This window comes from Salmo salar, chromosome 28, assembly GCF_965601325.2.
Source record: "Salmo salar chromosome 28, fSalSal1, whole genome shotgun sequence".
NCBI lineage: Eukaryota > Metazoa > Chordata > Actinopteri > Salmoniformes > Salmonidae > Salmo > Salmo salar.
In genome coordinates, this window is record NC_138318.1 from 23,344,826 (window position 1) to 23,362,934 (window position 18,109).

The window sequence follows — 18,109 nt, forward strand, 5'->3', positions numbered from 1 at the left end:
GCCACCGCAGTGCAACACTGAATGAGGGCTACGCAGCGGATGTAGTGGTTTTACAATTGTGTGTATGTGTGTTTAGGAGAGAGAGAGAGAGAAAGCGAGGGCATTTAAACGTTGGTTTACAAGCTGTTGTCCTCTGTGTTAGCATTACTGAGTGTATGGGTGTATTCTCTTCTAAGATGAGAGTGTGTCGTCCTGTATATGGGGTTGGTAGGACCTAGGCAGGTTGGGCGTTCTGGCTGTGGCAGATTGGGGTCTGTGATGTGACTAATGTGCTTTACACTGTTTTAACAGCTGACTGGCCCAAAGGCCTGAGGTGACAAACGTGTGTGTGTGTGTGTGTCTGTCTGTGGACAGACTGGCGTGGCCCACTGCATAATGACAGCAGCTCTGATACAGCACAGTGTCGTGACAACATTGCAAAGGAACAGTGCCACGGAGAACAGATTTCACAATCTGGAGGTATACTGTATGGTACTTCTCATCCAATGTGATATTTGACATTATGGTCAAAGACGACAAAAAACAGGTCACGGTGTTTCGCCGGCAACGCAATTCCAGGTTCCATCAGGCACTGAAGTCAGGCAGTGAAAATATGTCATACTTTGATTTATTTATTTTTTTAACTGCTGGTTATCATGACCGCATTAAAAAAAGTCTGACAGAGTGACATAAATAGTATTAAATAAGTGATAAAAGTGTGTGAAGAGGACTGGCCACTCTTCAGAGCCTGGTCCCTCTAGGTTTTTCCCTTGGTTCCTGCCTTTCTAACTTTTTCCTAGCCACTGTGCTTCTGCATCTGCATTGCTTGTTCTTTGGGGGTTTAGGCTGGGTAGCTGTAAAGCACTCTGTGACAACTGCTGATGTAAAAAAGGCTTTGACTGACTGCCAAATGTCCATGAAATAAGTGTTAATGTCCAGTGTGGGTGTTACCTGCTAGTCTCTGTCAGCATCTCCAGCTTGGCCCCCAGACTGAGACATTCATCCTTCAATTTCCCTATCAGGGCATTCTGGGAGCTGAGGAGGGCCTCCAGCTCACCCACTGCAAGGGAACATGGGATAGCAGGGTCAGTGACCACAGTCATGATACATGCTGTACATTCACTCAACATCAAATATCTTGCATCCTGGACAGGTACAGGAAAAAGACAGTGAATTACATACAGTATGTTTATTTGTGCCTAAATTCACGTAATGAATGAAGTATAGTATCTTTGTGCAGATTCACCATGCAATAAAGTTGTTTAAAGAAAGGATTGTATTGTAAATGGAGTTGTTTGAAACTCTTTCCATTTGCTAGGTTTTTAACCTTGTTATCATGTAAAATAAATAAAGATAATGCCATGTTTTATTGTCACATACACCACACACAGTAGGTGCAGTGAAATGTGTTGTTTTACAGTGCCCATAGACTGACTCGCGACTCTTTTGGAACAATCCAAAACTCGACTTTGATCAGTCTTTGAAATGTTGTGCGGCGGTATCATCACCAACATATGTCTTTTTAAAACAATGCTGCAAGTTTGGAATGGTGTCCATTCCACCTGCTCTACCATTCTGTCACAATAGAACTCATGAAGGACTCCAGTCTTTTGAAAAGTACCTCAGATTTATAAAGAGCCTTTCAACTATTTACTATTCTGTGAAATAGCAGCCGAGTGGATATGCAGATGACTCTTCCAGGCTTAGATCTCAAGTGCTTCATGCAGGAGAGCTTATGAAGTGTTTTACATCACCTGGCATTCACAGGGAAATTGGTAGAACTAGACTTCAACATTGTACATTCTGGCTGAGTAAGGGTAGTTTACAGTAAAATGTTCTAGCTTCTGCAGTGCTGAGACATGCTAGTCAGATTCCTTTCATTTAGAGGAAGCGAAAGAAGCTGCTATTCAGACAAGAGGTTGGATTCCACTGGTCGAGTTTATTACCACTAAACTGGGAGAGTGACTTAAGGGATGATGCTCAGGGGTGAAATGAACTGTGACTGTACATAAAGTAGGGAGCAATTACTAACTCCACACAGCTAATCTGGTCTGGTCAAGGAAACAGAGCTGGTTTCATGTTCTCTCTAAAATGATTTTGTCATGGTGGCTTATCGACATAGTCTGCCAGTGTACAGAGGAAAAGACTCCAGAAAGCTCTGTGCTAGCCATTTGGACATAAATAGACAAATCGCACAGCATGGACACACAAAGCAAATACAGATATTTGGGAAGTGGTGTGGAAATCTTTTTTTTATGTTGCGAAATTAAACTTTACAAAAAAAAAGTTGGGTCGCCGGCTGGGAGCAGTAAAAAAAACTTGCCCAAAAGAATCGTAATTAGCTAACAGGCTTTGAAAGCGGCTGGGCATGCGTAGGCCACAGAGACAAACAAGATACAAAGACAAACAAACTGGGAGTAAAAACAAACAGCGGAGAGAGAGAAAGAAAAAAAACATATCGTCTAGAGGCTATTCTGTCTACAACTACTAAAAACCAAACTGTTTAGAAAGCGAGGGAGGGGGAGGGAGGGAGGAAGAGAGGGATGGAGGGGGTGGTTGGGAGAGAGAGAAAACTAATTAGCTGGTGCGAGTGGCCATTATACGCTTTAGAGAAGGAAGTGGTCTGTGGTATTAAAGGACTAATTCCATAGGCCCAGAGAGCTTCCTGCTGAGCTTCTGATGCCATCTCTCTTTAGACAACATGTGTGCCGCCGAGCTGCGCCAAAAAGAAGCCCTTTGTTTTCCCGAGGCTTTGTTCTGGCAATCAGCATGCTTCAAGTTTCTCAAAACACAGGTAAATAAACTCGCTGGATCCAGATGGTGCAACAGATGTGAGAGCAGCACTCTGAAATCTACAGACAGTGAGCCCAGAACGCGGCCCATTTTTCCCTTTCTAAACGATAACTAATATGTAATGGCCAATCTCTGGAGTGCCAAGCATCTGCTCCCTTCGGCCAGCCAAAGGTTACAGGTGTTCCTGATGCCGTCCCTCACAGTGTGGCATGGGCCGGGGTGCGGATGGGGGCATGAAGGGTGGAGAAAGGTGGGGGTGTTCTTTTGGCAGGCTGTGGCGGCGCCACCGGACACCCACCGCTCCGCTCGTGCTGCGCCTCCATTTGCTGGAGCCTCTGTGTCAGCTCCTGTTCGCGCTGCTGTGCAGAGAAGGTCAGAGCATCCATGTCCTCGCCCCGGCAGCGCTCCGCACTCTCCTTCTCCTGCCTGAGCGAGAGAGACGGAGAGGATAGAAAGAGAGATAGAGAGGAGGGAAATAAAAAGACAGCTCATGAGGGGTGGAAGGGTAAAAGTGTCACGCCCCAGACAATAGGCCCCTGGGTGTTGAGGCAGCTGTCCACTACACAATGCAACAGAACACAGTGTACACTGAGGGGGTGAGATGTACTGTACATGTGATGGACTAATGATAAACAATAAAGCTGTATCCTGTGTTTCCCCTATATTAATTTAGCAGCGGTGGGACATTTCGCTCTGCCACTCCCAAAAATATGATTTTGAATCTTTTTTGTTTATATATAACATGTAGTTCAAAAGAAGTTGCTAACTAGCGTTAGCGCAATGCCTGGAAGTCTATGGGAACAGCTAGCAAGCTGGAAGTCTAGTTGTTCCCCTAGACTTCCAGTCATTGCGCTGACGCTAGTTAGCAACTTCCTTCAAACTGCATGTAGAGACATCAAAATGGTATCCATGAGTTCATCTGACTCTGGAGAAGTAAAGGGCTTCATTGCCAAAATCTCACGCTTTTAAAGGCATAGTGCGTCTCAGCAGGATATATATTAGATACAGTACCAGACAAAAGTTTGGACACACCTACTCATTCAAGGGTTTTTCTTTATTTTTACTATTTTCTACATTGTAGAATAATAGCAAAGACATCAAAACTATGAAATAACACATATGGGAATCATGTACTAACCAAAAAAATGGTTAAACAAATCAAAATGTTATATTTGTGATTCTTCAAAGTAGCCACCCTTTGATGACAGCTTTGCACACTCTTGGCATTCTCTCAACCAGCTTCATGAGGTAGACACCTGGAATGCATTTCAATTAACAGGTGTGCCTTAAGTTCATTTGTGGAATTTCTTTCCTTCATAATGCGTTTGAGCCAATCAGTTGTGTTGTGAGAAGGTAGGGGTGGTATACAGAAGATAGCCCTATTTGGTAAAAGACCAAGTCCATATTATGGCAAGAACAGCTCAAATAAGCATAGAGAAACGACAGTCCACCATTACTTTAAGACATGAAGGTCAGTCAATACAGAAAATTTCAAGAACTTTGAAAGTTTCTTCAAATGCAGTCACAAAAACCAAGCGCTATGATTAAACTGGCTCTCATGAGGACCGCCACAGGAAAGGAAGACCCAAAGTTACCTCTGCTGCAGAGGATATGTTCATTAGATTTACCAGCCTCAGATTGCAGCCCAAATAAATGCTTCACAGAGTTCAGCAGACACATCTCAACATCAACTGTTCAGAGGAGACTGCGTGAATCAGGCCTTAAAGGATGAATTGCTACAAAGAAACCACTACTAAAGGACACCAATAAGAAGAAGAGACTTGCTTGGGCCAAGAAACACGAGCAATGGACATTAGACCGGTGGAAATCTGTCTTTTGGTTTGCTGAGTCTAAATGTGAGTCTTTGTGAGACGCCGAGTAGGTGAACAGATGATCTCTGCATGTGTAGTTCCCACCGTGAAGCATGGAGGTGGTGGTGTGGGTTTGCTTTGCTGGTGATACTGTCTACTGTCTGTGATATATATAGAATGACAATACAGTAATGAAAATCGCGATCAAACTACTGCACCACTAATGTTGCTCATAGAATACAATGTCATGTTGTGCTTTTTACCGCCATCAAAAATGAGATCTCGTATCAAGACTTTTATCTCTACATTTCTAACAAAATAAACTAAAACAAATATCAAATCAATCAATCTATAGCAAATTCAACAAGAACAAAACATCAATTTGAAATCTAACGACAACGGCAACCCCCAAAAAAATTGCACAAAAGTTTTTAAAAAGTGATAATTATGGGAGAGAACGAAAGAAAGCGACCGAACTTTTCTCCCACACTGGGTTTTGGAACAGGGCTCCAAAGTGACCGTCTCTCCAGGCCTGCTGTCGTCTGGAGTGTGAACGCAGGGGGGCGGGGTGTTGGGTTGTGGTGGTGCGCCTGCCTAGGAGACCAGGAGAGAGAGAGCGGCCACCCGCCCGGCCCCCTGCGGTGCTTGAACAGCGGCCTAAAACACCATCCATCCCCACACCAGCGCCCAGCGTGGGCTTGCAGAGCCCTCACAGCCAGCCATTTGTTACTGTTTGTTTCCAGGGGGGCCCCAGCCTCCCAGCCTCGCACCGGTGGTGTTTATCCACCAATTAGCATGAGACAGCCGGCCAGAAAGTTTCAGAGAGGACTGATGACGACTGACGAGAGTTGGAAGTTTTGAGCCAGAAGGCCAAGATGAGCCATGGTCAGAAGAGAGCGAAACAGCGGAAGTTCGATTTGTTCTTTCTGAAGCTCTAGTGAAGATGGCCCTGAACCTTATTTCCATTTCTATAGTACATTATGATAGTAAATGATATATTGTAAGTAGTGCTTTTATATCGAAGATGCACTTCAGCACATAACATGTACATGTAGCCTAGGCGGCAGGTAAAGTAGCGGTTAGAGTGTTGGGCCAGTAACCAAAAAGTTGCTAGTTCGAATGCCCGAGCCGGCAAGATGAAAAACCTGCCGATGATCCCTTGAGCAAGGCACTTAACCCGAATTGCTTCAGGGTCGCCGTTGATCATGGCTGACTCTGGCCGTGACCCCACTCTCCGAAGGTGTCTGAGGGGGAGCTGGGATATGCAAAAAAACGAAATGTCCAATTCACAAATGCGTATAATACACACTTCTACATGTGTGAAATAGGACAGATATAAGCACCCACCTTATTAGTAATAAATATCCTTTGCTATCTTTTTTATTTATTTTTTAATATGTGATTTCATGTGTAAAATAAAATGTTTTGCTGCAAAACGAATTGCTTCCTTTTCTGAACCTGATTTGGGATGACTTGAGACCCATTCTATCGGTTTTCCAAAACCTACATAGAGAGCAACCACCTAGAACTCCCCTAACAGAGATTTCTCACAGTTCCATATCTCTCAGTCCAGGGGTCACTTTCTGTTTGCTCACTGGCTATAATTATGTGAGTGAGCGAGGCCTAATGGTCAGTGAGTCAGTCAGGAGGCAGGGCAGGGTCGACCAGCCTGATAGGGGGAACTATACTATCCCGTCCCAGCACCCGGCTCTGTGGCTAGGTCCTGGGTGCTAGAGCACTAAGTGAGGGCCCAGGGCTGCCTAAGTGGGTACTAGTCAAGCTGTTGCCCATTTGATTTGGAATACCACAGCCCATTCGAGCGCAGAGTTTGCAGCACCCCGCGGTGCTCCATGATCCACAGCCAGGAATGACCAAATGCTACGGTTCCTAAAACGAGCGCAAATTGGAGTCAGCCGCTTGGCAACACCAGCTACTGTTTAGTGTGATAATGCGTCAACCTCTCTCAAGACTAACTTTTTGAACATGTTGGTCAACTTAGATAACAACAACTTCTACACTTTTACAGTGAAAATCTAAACTGAAAAACAGGGTATAGTACATGTGTAAGTAGGATTTATTTGAATATGAGGAATAGAAGCAGTCTTCAACGAGCACAGTAGGCCTGATGTTCCTACCCAGCCCAAAACAGAACAAATAAACAATGTGTGATAACAGTAGCCATCTATCAGTGCACAACAGACAGCATGTTCCCAAGCAAATTCATTTATTCAATGACTTACCCAACTCTGAAAACTGTAAATACTCATCACAACAATACTCTATTGGAAGTACATTATACCTGGAAAAAATACTGAACCAGTTGCCATTCACTCTTCTCATTCATCCCTTCCTTCATACATTTACATTGATGTCAAATGATCTCGAAAAAGATCGATCCTGATGCTAAGAATAACAGTATAAAGAGAACTAATGAATGCTGATTTGGTGTGGCACTGCCAACTGGGGGTATTTGTGGCATATTGGGCGCTTGCAAGGAATGTTGTCTAATGACACCATGTACTCAGCTCAGGGAAGAATAAAGTTCAGTATCCACATACAGACACACTTTAAAGTACACCTTGTATATTTTAACACATTTATTCAGCCGCTGGTGTGTCAATTGCACTCCATTCACCCATGTCCTTCAATCTAACTAACACATCTCCCCCTCACTCTCTAAGATAGAGAAATATCAAAAGCAGCCCCTTCTAGCCTGGCTATCACTTACATAGCACAGCACAGTTTGCTCTGTGCATTATTCCGCTCTCTCCTCCGCTCTTCTCCGTCCTGGGGGCTCTTATCTCTGCTCCTATCCCTTTTTCTCTCATTCCCCTCCATTCCTCGCTCCCCCTTCCCCTGCTCTCCCTCCCACCCTTTTTCCTTTAACTAAACTGGCTCTGGCTCCCTCCATCTGGTCCCTCTTCCTTCAGCAGCCCTGCACCTGTTCACACCTCCTCTCCTGTTGGACCGCACTGAACATTTCCTCCGCTGCCAGGGCTATTCTGGCACCCGCAACCTCTCTGTCATTCAATCCATCTGTCAGAAGTGAACTTTGTTTACCGCCAGCTTCTGCTTTTCTTCTTCAAGGAGCAGCAAAGCCCCCTCAAGGTCACGGGCAGAGCGAAATGCAGTCGCCACCAATTTAACAAATACTCCCCTGATTCAGGACAGCTACACACACCCCCATACGCACAACCCACGGAGGGAGAGTGCACATTCTTTTGCAGAAACATATTTCACTCCTCTGCAAATGTAAAACTATTTTTCTTCTCACGGTTGTAAAGTTAAACAAATCTTAAAAGCTTAACCCAATGAGTCCCATCATAATGCTGGCACGTTTTGGACTTCCAACCCCTTTAAAACATTGTATGTTTGAGCTCCAGACTTACGGGTTGTACCATTGGATTATTCTATTTCTTCTGCATCTGTAGATACCATTAGTCTGTGTGATTAACGGGGCTGAGATAGAGCGGTGTTTGTGAGACAAGGGCGGATCCTGAAAGGGCCCGGGGCCCTATGACACTCAAAAGCTACACAAGAGCCATTAGAAGCTAAGGGGTTCTTCTACGTAGAAGATCATAGGATATCCCAGAACATAGTGTCTATAATACGCTCATAGTAAGCTCACGTACAGTTCCTTCACAACCCTTGACTTCTTCCACATTTTGTTGTGTTATAGCCTGAATTAAAAATGGATTAAATTGCGCACAAAAAATGCCACTGGCCTACACACAATACCCCATAATGTCAAAGTGGAATTACAGTTGAAGTCGGAAGTTTATATACACTTAGGTTGGAGTCATTAAAACTCGTTTTTCAACCACTCCACACATTTCTTTTTAACAAACTATAGTTTTGGCAAGTCTAATCTACTTTGTGCATGACACAAGTAATTTTTCCAACAATTGTTTACAGACAGATTATTTCACTTATAATTCACTGTATCACAATTCCAGTGGGTCAGAAGTTTACATACACTAAGTTGACTGTGCCTTTAAACAGCTCGGAAAATTCCAGAAAATGATGTCATGGCTTTAGAACCTTCTGATAGGCAAATTGACATCATTTGAGTCAATTGGAGGTGTACCTGTGGATGTATTTCAAGGCCTACCTTCAAACTCAGTCCCTCTTTGTTTGACATCATGGGAAAATCAAAAGAAATCAGCCAAGACCTCAGAAAAAAAGTTGTAGACCTCCACTGAAGGTACCGCGTTCATCTGTACAAACAATAGTACGCAACTATAAACATCATGGGACCACGCAGCCGTTATACCGCTCAGTAAGGAGACGTGTTCTGTCTCCTAGAGATTAACGTACTCTGGTGCGAAAAGTGCAAATTAATCTCAGAACAACCTTGTAAAGATGCTGGAGGAAACAGGTACAATAGTATCTATATCCACAGTAAAACGAGTCCTATGTTGACATAACCTGAACGGCCGCTCAGCAAGGAAGAAGCCACTGCTCCAAAACCACTATAAAAAAAAAAAGCCAGACTACGGTTTGCAACTGCACATTGGGACAAAGATTGTACTTTTTGGAGAAATGACCTCTGTTCTGATGACACAAAAATATAACTGTTTGGCCATAATGACCATCGTTATGTTTGGAAGAAAAAGGGGGAGGCTTGCAAGCTGAAGAACACCATCCCAACTGTGAAGCACGGGGGTGGCAGCATCATGTTGTGGGGGTGCTTTGCTGCAGGAGGGACTGGTGCACTTCACAAAATAGATGGCATCATGAGGTTGGAAAATTATGTGGATATTTTGAAGCAACATCTCAAGACATCAGTCAGGAAGTTAAAGCTTGGTCGCAAATGGGTCTTCCAAATGGACAATGACCCCAAGCATACTTCCAAAGTTGTGGCAAAATGGCTTAAGGACAATAAAGTCAAGGTATTGGAGTGGCCATCACAAAGCCCTGACCTCAATTCTACGGAAAACTTGTGGGCAGAACTGAAAAGGCGTGTGCGAGCAAGGAGGCCTACAAACCTGACTCAGTTACACCAGCTCTGTCAGGAAGAATGAGCCAAAATTCACCCAACTTATTGTGGGAAGCTTGGGGAAGGCTACCCAAAACGTTTGTATGTCTATGTAAACTTCTGACCCACTGGTAATGTGATGAAAGAAATAAAAGCTGAAATAAAATCACTCTACTATTATTCTGACATCTCACATTCTTAAAATAAAGTGGTGATCCTAACTGACCTAAGACAGGGAATTGTTACTAGGACTAAATGTCAGGAATTGTGAAAAACTGAGATTAAATGTATTTGGCTGAGGTGTATGTAAACTTCAACTGTACGTTTTTCAAAGAACAAAGAAAAACACAAATGACTGAAAAATGTTAAGCTGACATGCAACATAATAAGTTGCATGGACACACTCTGTGTGCAATAATGGTGTTTAACATGATTTTTTTTAATGACTACCTCATCTCTATACCCCACACATACAGATAATTGTAAGGCCCTTCAGTCGAGCAGTGAATTTCAAACACAGATTCAACCACAAAGACCAGGGAGGTTTTCCAATGCCTTGCAAAGAAGGGCACCTATTGGTAGATGCTGACATTGGATATCCCTTTGAACATGGTGAAGTTATTAATTACACTTTAGATGGTGTATCAATACACCCAGTCACTACAAAGATACAGGCGTTCTTCCTAACTCAGTTGCCGAAGACAAAGGAAACTGCTCAGGGATTTCCCCATGAGGCCAATGGTGACTTTAAAACAGTTACAGAGTTTACATGGGTGTGACAGGAGAAAACTGAGAATGGATCAACAACATTGTAGTTACTCCACAATACTAACCTTATTGACAGAATGAAAAGGAAAAATATTCCAAGACACGCACCAAGACACTAAAGTAATATTGCAAAACATGTGGCAAAGCCGTTAACTTTTTGTCTTGAATACAAAGTGTTATGTTTGGGGCAAATCCAATACATTACTGAATACCACTCTCCATATTTTCAAGCAGTGGAGGCTGCATCAAGTTATAGGTACGCTTGTAATCGTTAAGGACTAGGGAGTTTTTCAGGATAAAAAAATAAACAGAATGTGGCTAAGCAAAGGCAAAATCCTAGAGGAAAATCTGGTTCAGTCTGCTTTTCACCAGACACTCAGAGATGAATTCACCTTTCAGCAGGACAATAACCTAAAATCTACAAGGGAGTTGCTTACCAAGCCGGTGAATGTTCCTGAGTGGCCGAGTTACAGTTGACTTAAATCTGCTTGAAGATCTATGGCAAGACCTGAAAATGGTTGTCTCGCAATGACCAACAACCAACTTGACTGTCACGTCCTGACCAGCAGATGGAGCTGGTGTAGTAGTTTGGGGGTCAGGACGTGGCAGTCTGGTGTGTGTCTTGTGACTCCTGATCAGGAACAGCTGGGAATCGTTGTTCCTGATTGGGAGTCACATATGTAGGAGTTGTTTGTCACTGGGGTTTGTGGGTAATTGTTTCTTGTTTAGTGTGTTTGCACCTGACAGGACTGTTGGCTGTCAGTTTCCTTGTTTTGTTTGTTATAGTGTTCTTTCTAATTAAATTGAAAGATGAATACTAACTCTGCTGCATTTTGGTCCATTCCTGAAGACAGCCCTTACATTGACAGACCTTGAAGAATTTTGAAAAGAATAATGTGCAAATGTTGCACAATCCAGGTGTGGAAAGCTCTGAGACTTACCCAGAAAGATTCACAGCTATAATCACTGCAAAAGATTATTCTAACATGTATTGAATTTGGGGGTTGAATACTTATCTAATCTTATCTGTTAGTGTTTAATCGTTCATAAATGTTTTACAAATGTTAACATTTTTCTTCCATGTTGACATGAGTATTAAGTGTAGATCGTTGACAAAAAAGACAATTAAAAACATTTTAATCCCACTTTGTAACAACAAAATGTGGAAAAACTCAAACTCCAAACAGTTGTCACTGACTTTTTTTTTTTTTTTTTTTAAACATGTCTGTACTTACAAGGGTTCATATTTTTAAATCAGGTTTTTGCTGTGTCAACATTTGTCAATAAAACTAATGAATGCAACTGTTTATGTAAAATTGTTGTGTTCTACTTGTAGCCCTGGTTGTCCTGAAAATAACATGGTAAAACACTTCATTGTGAGGCTAAATATAAGGGCTGGATATATAGATACTGTGCCTTGCAAAAGTATTCATCCCCCTTGGCGTTTTTCCTATTTTGTTGCATTACAACCTGTAATTGAAATGGATTTTATTTGGATTTCATGATGGACATGCACAAAATAGTCCAAATTGGTGAAGTGAAAAATAACTTCTTAAAAAATATATATATATATTTAAAAAACGGAAAAGTGGTGAGTGCATATGTATTCACCCCCTTTGCTATGAAGCCCCTAAATAAGATCTAGTGCAACCAATTACCTTCAGAAGTCACAATTAGTTAAATAGATGGCACACAGGTGGACTTTAAGTATATATAACAATCACACACACCTGTTCCGAAAGGCCCCAGAGCTGCCCCCTGCAAGGGCACCACTAAGCAAGGTGCACCACCAAGCAAGCGGCACCATGAAGACCAAGGAGCTCTCCAAACAGGTCAGGGACAAAGTTGTGGAGAAGTACAGATCAGGGTTGGGTTATAAAAAAATATCCGAAACTTTGAACATCCCACTGAGCACCATTAAATCCATTATTAAAAAAATTGAAAGAATACGGCACCACAGCAAACCTGCCAAGAGAGGGCCGCCCACCAAAACTGACGGACCAGGCAAAGAAGGCATTAATCAGAGAGGCAACAAAGAGACCAAAGATAACCCTGAAGGAGCTGCATAGCTCCACAGCGGAGATTGGAGTATCTGTCGTTTGGTGTTAGGCAAACATATGGAAGAAGGTGCTCTGGTCAGATGAGACTAAAATTTAGCTTTTTGGCCATCAAGGAAAACGCTATGTCTGGCACAAACCCAACACCTCTCATCACCCCGAGAACACCATCCCCACAGTGAAGCATGGTGGTGGTAGCATTATGATGTGGGTATGTTTTTCTCCCTTCGGCAGGGACTGGGAAACTGGTCAGAATTGAAGGAATGATGGATGGCGCTAAATACAGGGAAATTCTTGAGGGAAACCTTTTTCAGTCTTCCAGAGATTTGAGACTGGGATGGAGGTTCACCTTCCTGCAGAACAATGACCCTAAGCATACTGCTAAAGCAACACTCAAGTGGTTTAAGGGGAAACATTTACATGAAATGTAAACTAGGAATGGCCTAGTCAAAGCCCAGACCTCAATCCAATTGAGAATCTGTTGTATGACTTAAAGATTGTTGTACACCAGCAGAATCCATCCAACTTGAAGGAGCTGGAGAAGTTTTAGTCCTTAATATTTCTACACACTACCCTCTGTAGCCCCTTACGGTCGAATGCCAAGCAGTTGCCATACCAAGCGGTGATGCAGCCAGTTAAGATGCTGTCAGTGATGCAGCTGTAGAACTTTTTGAGGATCTGAGGGCCCATGCCAAACCTTTTCAGTGCCCTCTTCACTACCTTGGTGTGTTTGGACTATGATAGGTCCTTAGTGATGTGGACATGGGGGATTTTAAGCTCTCGACCTGCTCACTACAGCCACGTCAATGTGAATGGGGCGTGCTCGGCCCTCCGTTTCCTGTAGTCCACGATCAGCTCCTTTGTCTTGCTGACGTTGAAGGAGAGGTTGTTGTCCTGGAACCACACTGACAGGTCTCTAACCTCCTCCCTATAGGCCAGGAATGGGAAACTTTGATGGAGGTGGGGACCACAAAAAAATCAGAACTCCTGAGGTGCCGCATCCTTTGCATACCCACATCCATACCCCCCACCCCTTACATTGCAAGCAAAACATTTTAGCGGCCCCCTTCTTGACAGCGGAGATACGTTTTTTTGTGTGTTTTAGTGGTAATTTCATGAACGTCTCCACATTTTGCCATGCGGCGTAGAGAAAATGTTGCCGTTTTAAAGCAAGTTTGCTGCAATTCTGCACATTTTGCCATGGGGTGGAGAGAAGATTTTCCAATTTTATAACTCATTTCGTGTAATTCTACTCCATTTGCCATGGGGCAGAGAGGAAAATGAGCTTTTTTACAGCAAATTTCTGAAAATTCTACACATTTTGCCATACAGTAGGGTGGAGAGAAATGTTTGCAGTTTTTTAATATGATATCTGAGTGAGACTGAATAACAAAATCAATGTGGGCCCCTCGACCGGTAATTTGACCAGGATTACTAAGTTTAGATAGCTGGCCGCTAGACTAATTTACCAATCTAAAAAAATCTATCTATCTATCTATCTATCTATCTATCTATCATGGGCTAATTTTGAAATTGCACCTTGTGTATTCTACTATTGTAACAGTAAGTTAAGACCCCAATTGAGTTAAGGGGGGGGGGGATTGATCCGAGGGCTTTCAAAAGGGGGACCAATTGCCCACCCCTGCTATAGGCTGTCTTATTGTCGTTGGTGATCAGGTCTACCACCGTTGTGTCGTCTGCAAACTTAATGATGGTGTTGGAGTCATGCGTGGCCACCTAGTCGTGGGTGAACAGAGGGTAACGGAGGGGACTAAGTACACATCCCTGAGGGGCCCCCGTGTTGAGAGTCAGCGTGTCGGATGTGTTGTTGCCTATCCTCACCATCCCAGGCGGCCCATCAGGAAGTCTAGGATCTAGTTGCAGAGGGATACTATATGTCACACATTGGCCTCAAGTATGCTGGAATGCATAAGTGCACCAGCTGTTTTTGGTTTGTGTGTGTGTGTGTGTGTGTGTGTGTGTGTGTGTGTGTGTGTGTGTGTGTGTGTGTGTGTGTGTGTGTGTGTGTGTGTGTGTGTGTGTACATATGTGCGCGAGACAGAATGAGTTGAAAGATGAAATGCGGAGAGTGAGTGTATTTGAAAGACAGTCCGAGAGGTACCCTCTTTGTGACTTCACATAGCCCTGTCTGTCTGTGTGGCAGGCAGCATCAGTGGCTCTCCCAGCCCTGCGGCCCAGTGGCCAGTGCTTTTATCCAGAGGAACAACCTTTCTCTCCCTCCCTCTCTCTCTCTTTCAATCTCTCCCTTTCTGTCCTGGCCTTGCCGGGCTCCCCTCCGTCGGCCCAGCGCCGGTACCACACAGAGCAGATGGCATCAGGAGTTGATCACAAAGAGAGGAGCCCACACAAAGAGGTGGTACTGAGAGGGATGAGTTGGGCACAGCCCCCGCGACCCTCCAGCTCCCATCTCCTGTCGCGTTGAAACACACTCTTTGTTTTCCTCCATTCAATGGCCACGGCTTCTGTAGAAGGTTTTTGATTCCTGACCATTAGCGCTGCGGCTGAGTTTTATGTTACAGAATGGTGTTGATTTGTGTGACGCTGAGGTGGGTTGGATGGCAACGTCCCTCTGTGTTAGCGTAGGGGGAACAGGTAGGGGGCACAGGTTGGGCTCTGACAGAGGCCCTCCAGTTTGGAATGGGGAGGGGGGGGGGGGTGGGGGCGCAGTGCGTCATGATGTGGGTGTAAGCCACAATTCAGGTGTTGTTATAAGCTCGTTTCGCAGAGGGAGAAACTCTATATTATTTCTGTCTTTGGTCTCGCTCCCACAATCTTTCACTCAGTAGCTTACTCTTAACTCTAAATGTTTTACTTATAATGTGGCTATTGCGCTAATTGTTTATCTTATCGTGCCATTTCAATGAATGAAATGGGATGTTTGTATAGATGGAGTAAAATTGTTACAGTTTTACATAACCCATAGTGGATTCCTATTATTTCCAAACCCAACGAAAATAAATAACAACATATGATAAAGGGCAAATGCATTTTCATTAGATGAGTTGCAATTAATATAAAAATGGAAAATGAACAGGCTTATGCACGAGGTCGTCAACACCATCACCTTTTTGTTTATATGAGACCACAGATGTCCATACAGAAATTATCTCTCCGCTTACAAGAAGGTGATCATCGGTGTCCTTTAACCCCATCAGTCCTGAGACCCCAGCAACAAAAAAAGAAAAAGAAAAAAGACTTAATTTGACTTTCATTTACAGTGGCCTGTGAAAGTATTTACCCCCCTTGGCATTTTTCCTATTTTGTTGCCTTACAACCTGGAATTAAAATAGATTTTAGGGTGGTTTGTATCATTTGATTTACACAACATGCCTACCACTTTGAAGATGCAAAATCTTTTTTATTGTGAAACAAACAAGAAATAAGACAAAAAAACATAACTTGAGCATGCATAACTATTCACCAACCCAAAGTCAATACTTTGTAGAGCCACCTTTTGCAGCAATTACAGCTGTAAGTCTCTTGGGGTATGTCTCTATAAGCTTGGCACATCTAGCCACTGGGATTTGTGCCCATTCTTCAAGGCAAAACTGCTCCTGCTCCTTCAAGTTGGATGGGTTCTGCTGGTGTACAACAATCTTTAAGTCATACAACAGATTCTCAATTGGATTGAGGTCTGGGCTTTGACTAGGCCATTCCAAGACATGTAAATTTTCCCCTTAAACCACTCGAGTGCTGCTTTGGCAATATGCTTAGGGTCATTGTCCTGCTGGAAGGTGAACCTCTGCCCCAGTCTCAAATCTCTGGAACACAAACAGGTTTCTCTAAAGAATTTCCCTGTATTTAGCGCCATCCATCATTCCTTCAATTCTGACCAGTTTCCCAGTCCCTGCCGATGAAAAACATACCCACAGCATGCTGTTGCCACCACCATGCTTCACTGTGGGGATGGTGTTTGCTTATTTTTTCTTCAGGCAATGGCTTTTTCTGGCCACTCTTCCGTAAAGCCCAGCTCTGTGGAGTGTAAGGCTTAAAGTGGTCCTATGGACAGATACTCCAATCTCCACTGTGGAGTTTTGCAACTCTTTCAGGGTTATCTTTGGTCTCTTTGTTGCCTCTCTGATGAATGCCCTCCTTGGCTGGTCTGTGAGTTTTGGTGGGCGGCCCTCTCTTGGCAGGTTTGTTGCGGTGCCATATTCTTAAAAATGTTTAATAATGGTGCTCTGTGAGATGTTCAACGTTTCGGATATTTTTTATAACCCAACCCCGATCTGTACTTCTCCACAACTTTGTCCCTGACCTGTTTGGAAAGCTCCTTGGTCTTCATGGTGCCCCTTGCTTAGTGGTGTTGCAGACTCAGGGGCCTTTCAGAACAGATGTGTGTAATATTTTTTTTTTTTTATATATATATATATATTTTTATATATATATATATATATATATACACACATACACACACACTTAGATTGCACACAGGTGGACTTTATTTAACTAATTGTGACTTCTGAAGGTAATTGGTTGCACTTCATAGCAAAGGGGGAATACATAGGCACGCGCCACTTTTCCGTTTTTTTAATTTTCTTCACTTCACCAATTTGGACTATTTTGTGTATGTCCATGACATGAAATCCAAATAAAAATCAATTTAAATTACAGGTTGTAATGCAACAAAATAGGAAAAATGCCAAGGGGGGTGAATACTTTTGCAAGGCACTGTAAATTAAAGGAATGAGTGGTTTTGGGTGGATTTTTCCTTTAATGAAATGGCTACCTGGACTATTTGCATTGGCCAATTTTTTGGTACTGAAACTCTTGCTCCAGCTCTAAGCACACTGACTGGACTGTACCCACACACTTACACATACTACACTGACACTCCGGCACACACACGCATATTGATGCCACACACACACGCGCGCTGCTGCTACTACTGTTTATTATCTATCCTGATAGCTTAGTCACTTTAACCCCTACCTACATGTACATATTACCTCAACTACCTCGTACCCCTGCACATTGACTCAGTACCGGTACTCCTTGTATATAGCCTCGTTATTTTATTGTGTTACTATTTCATTTTTTTATTTCGCTAATTTTTCTTTAACTCTGCATTGTTAGGAAAGGGTTCGTAAGTAAGCATTTCACGGTACCGTCTACTCTTGTTGTATTCGGCGCATGTGACAAATTCAATTTGATATATTGAAAGACTGAGGAAAATGGATCTGAAATGGCAAAACTTGCATCACATAACTTGCTTGCTCTTTATCAAACCTTTAGGATCTGATGCATAATATTGCATATTTATTACATTCTATGAAGAATTTAGATTGTGGGGGAGTGTAACCGTTAGATGCACACTAACAACAAAATAATGTAAATAACTGAACTAAATAAGTGTATTCTAGCTGTATTTATAGAGTATGTAGCGAAAAGCTGTACCTATAACAACCCAGATTCTGTCTACCTGCTCCACATGATAGAAGACAGATATTGACCAGGGAGTAAATGGAAGAAAGAGTGTGCCTGTGTCTTGGTGAGAGGAGGGAAGCAGGGATGGTAACCCATCTTCCAGAAACAGTAAGTAGGGCACTCTCTCTGGACAGAGTTGGCCCGAGCGGGAACAGTTGCACCCGACAGATTTGCCTCCATTTTGCCTGAGGACTCTCAGCGTTCTATTATGTACCACCCGGCAACATGAAGAGATGGAGGAATGGGGAATGGAGAGATGGAGGGATAGAAAGACG

General features: G+C 43.1%; 1 protein-coding gene across 1 annotated transcript in view; it reads right to left on the bottom strand.

Annotated features, from left to right (window-relative positions):
* sdccag8 (SHH signaling and ciliogenesis regulator sdccag8) overlaps positions 1-18,109 on the bottom strand; it is a 58,030-nt gene that overhangs the window by 18,492 nt on the left and 21,429 nt on the right. Inside the window, exons 14-15 of the mRNA XM_014179967.3 lie at positions 3,071-3,198; positions 931-1,039 (exon numbers count right to left, since the gene is read on the bottom strand). Coding sequence (XP_014035442.1) covers positions 931-1,039; positions 3,071-3,198 — 237 coding nt within the window. The remainder of the gene's footprint in view (positions 1-930; positions 1,040-3,070; positions 3,199-18,109) is intronic.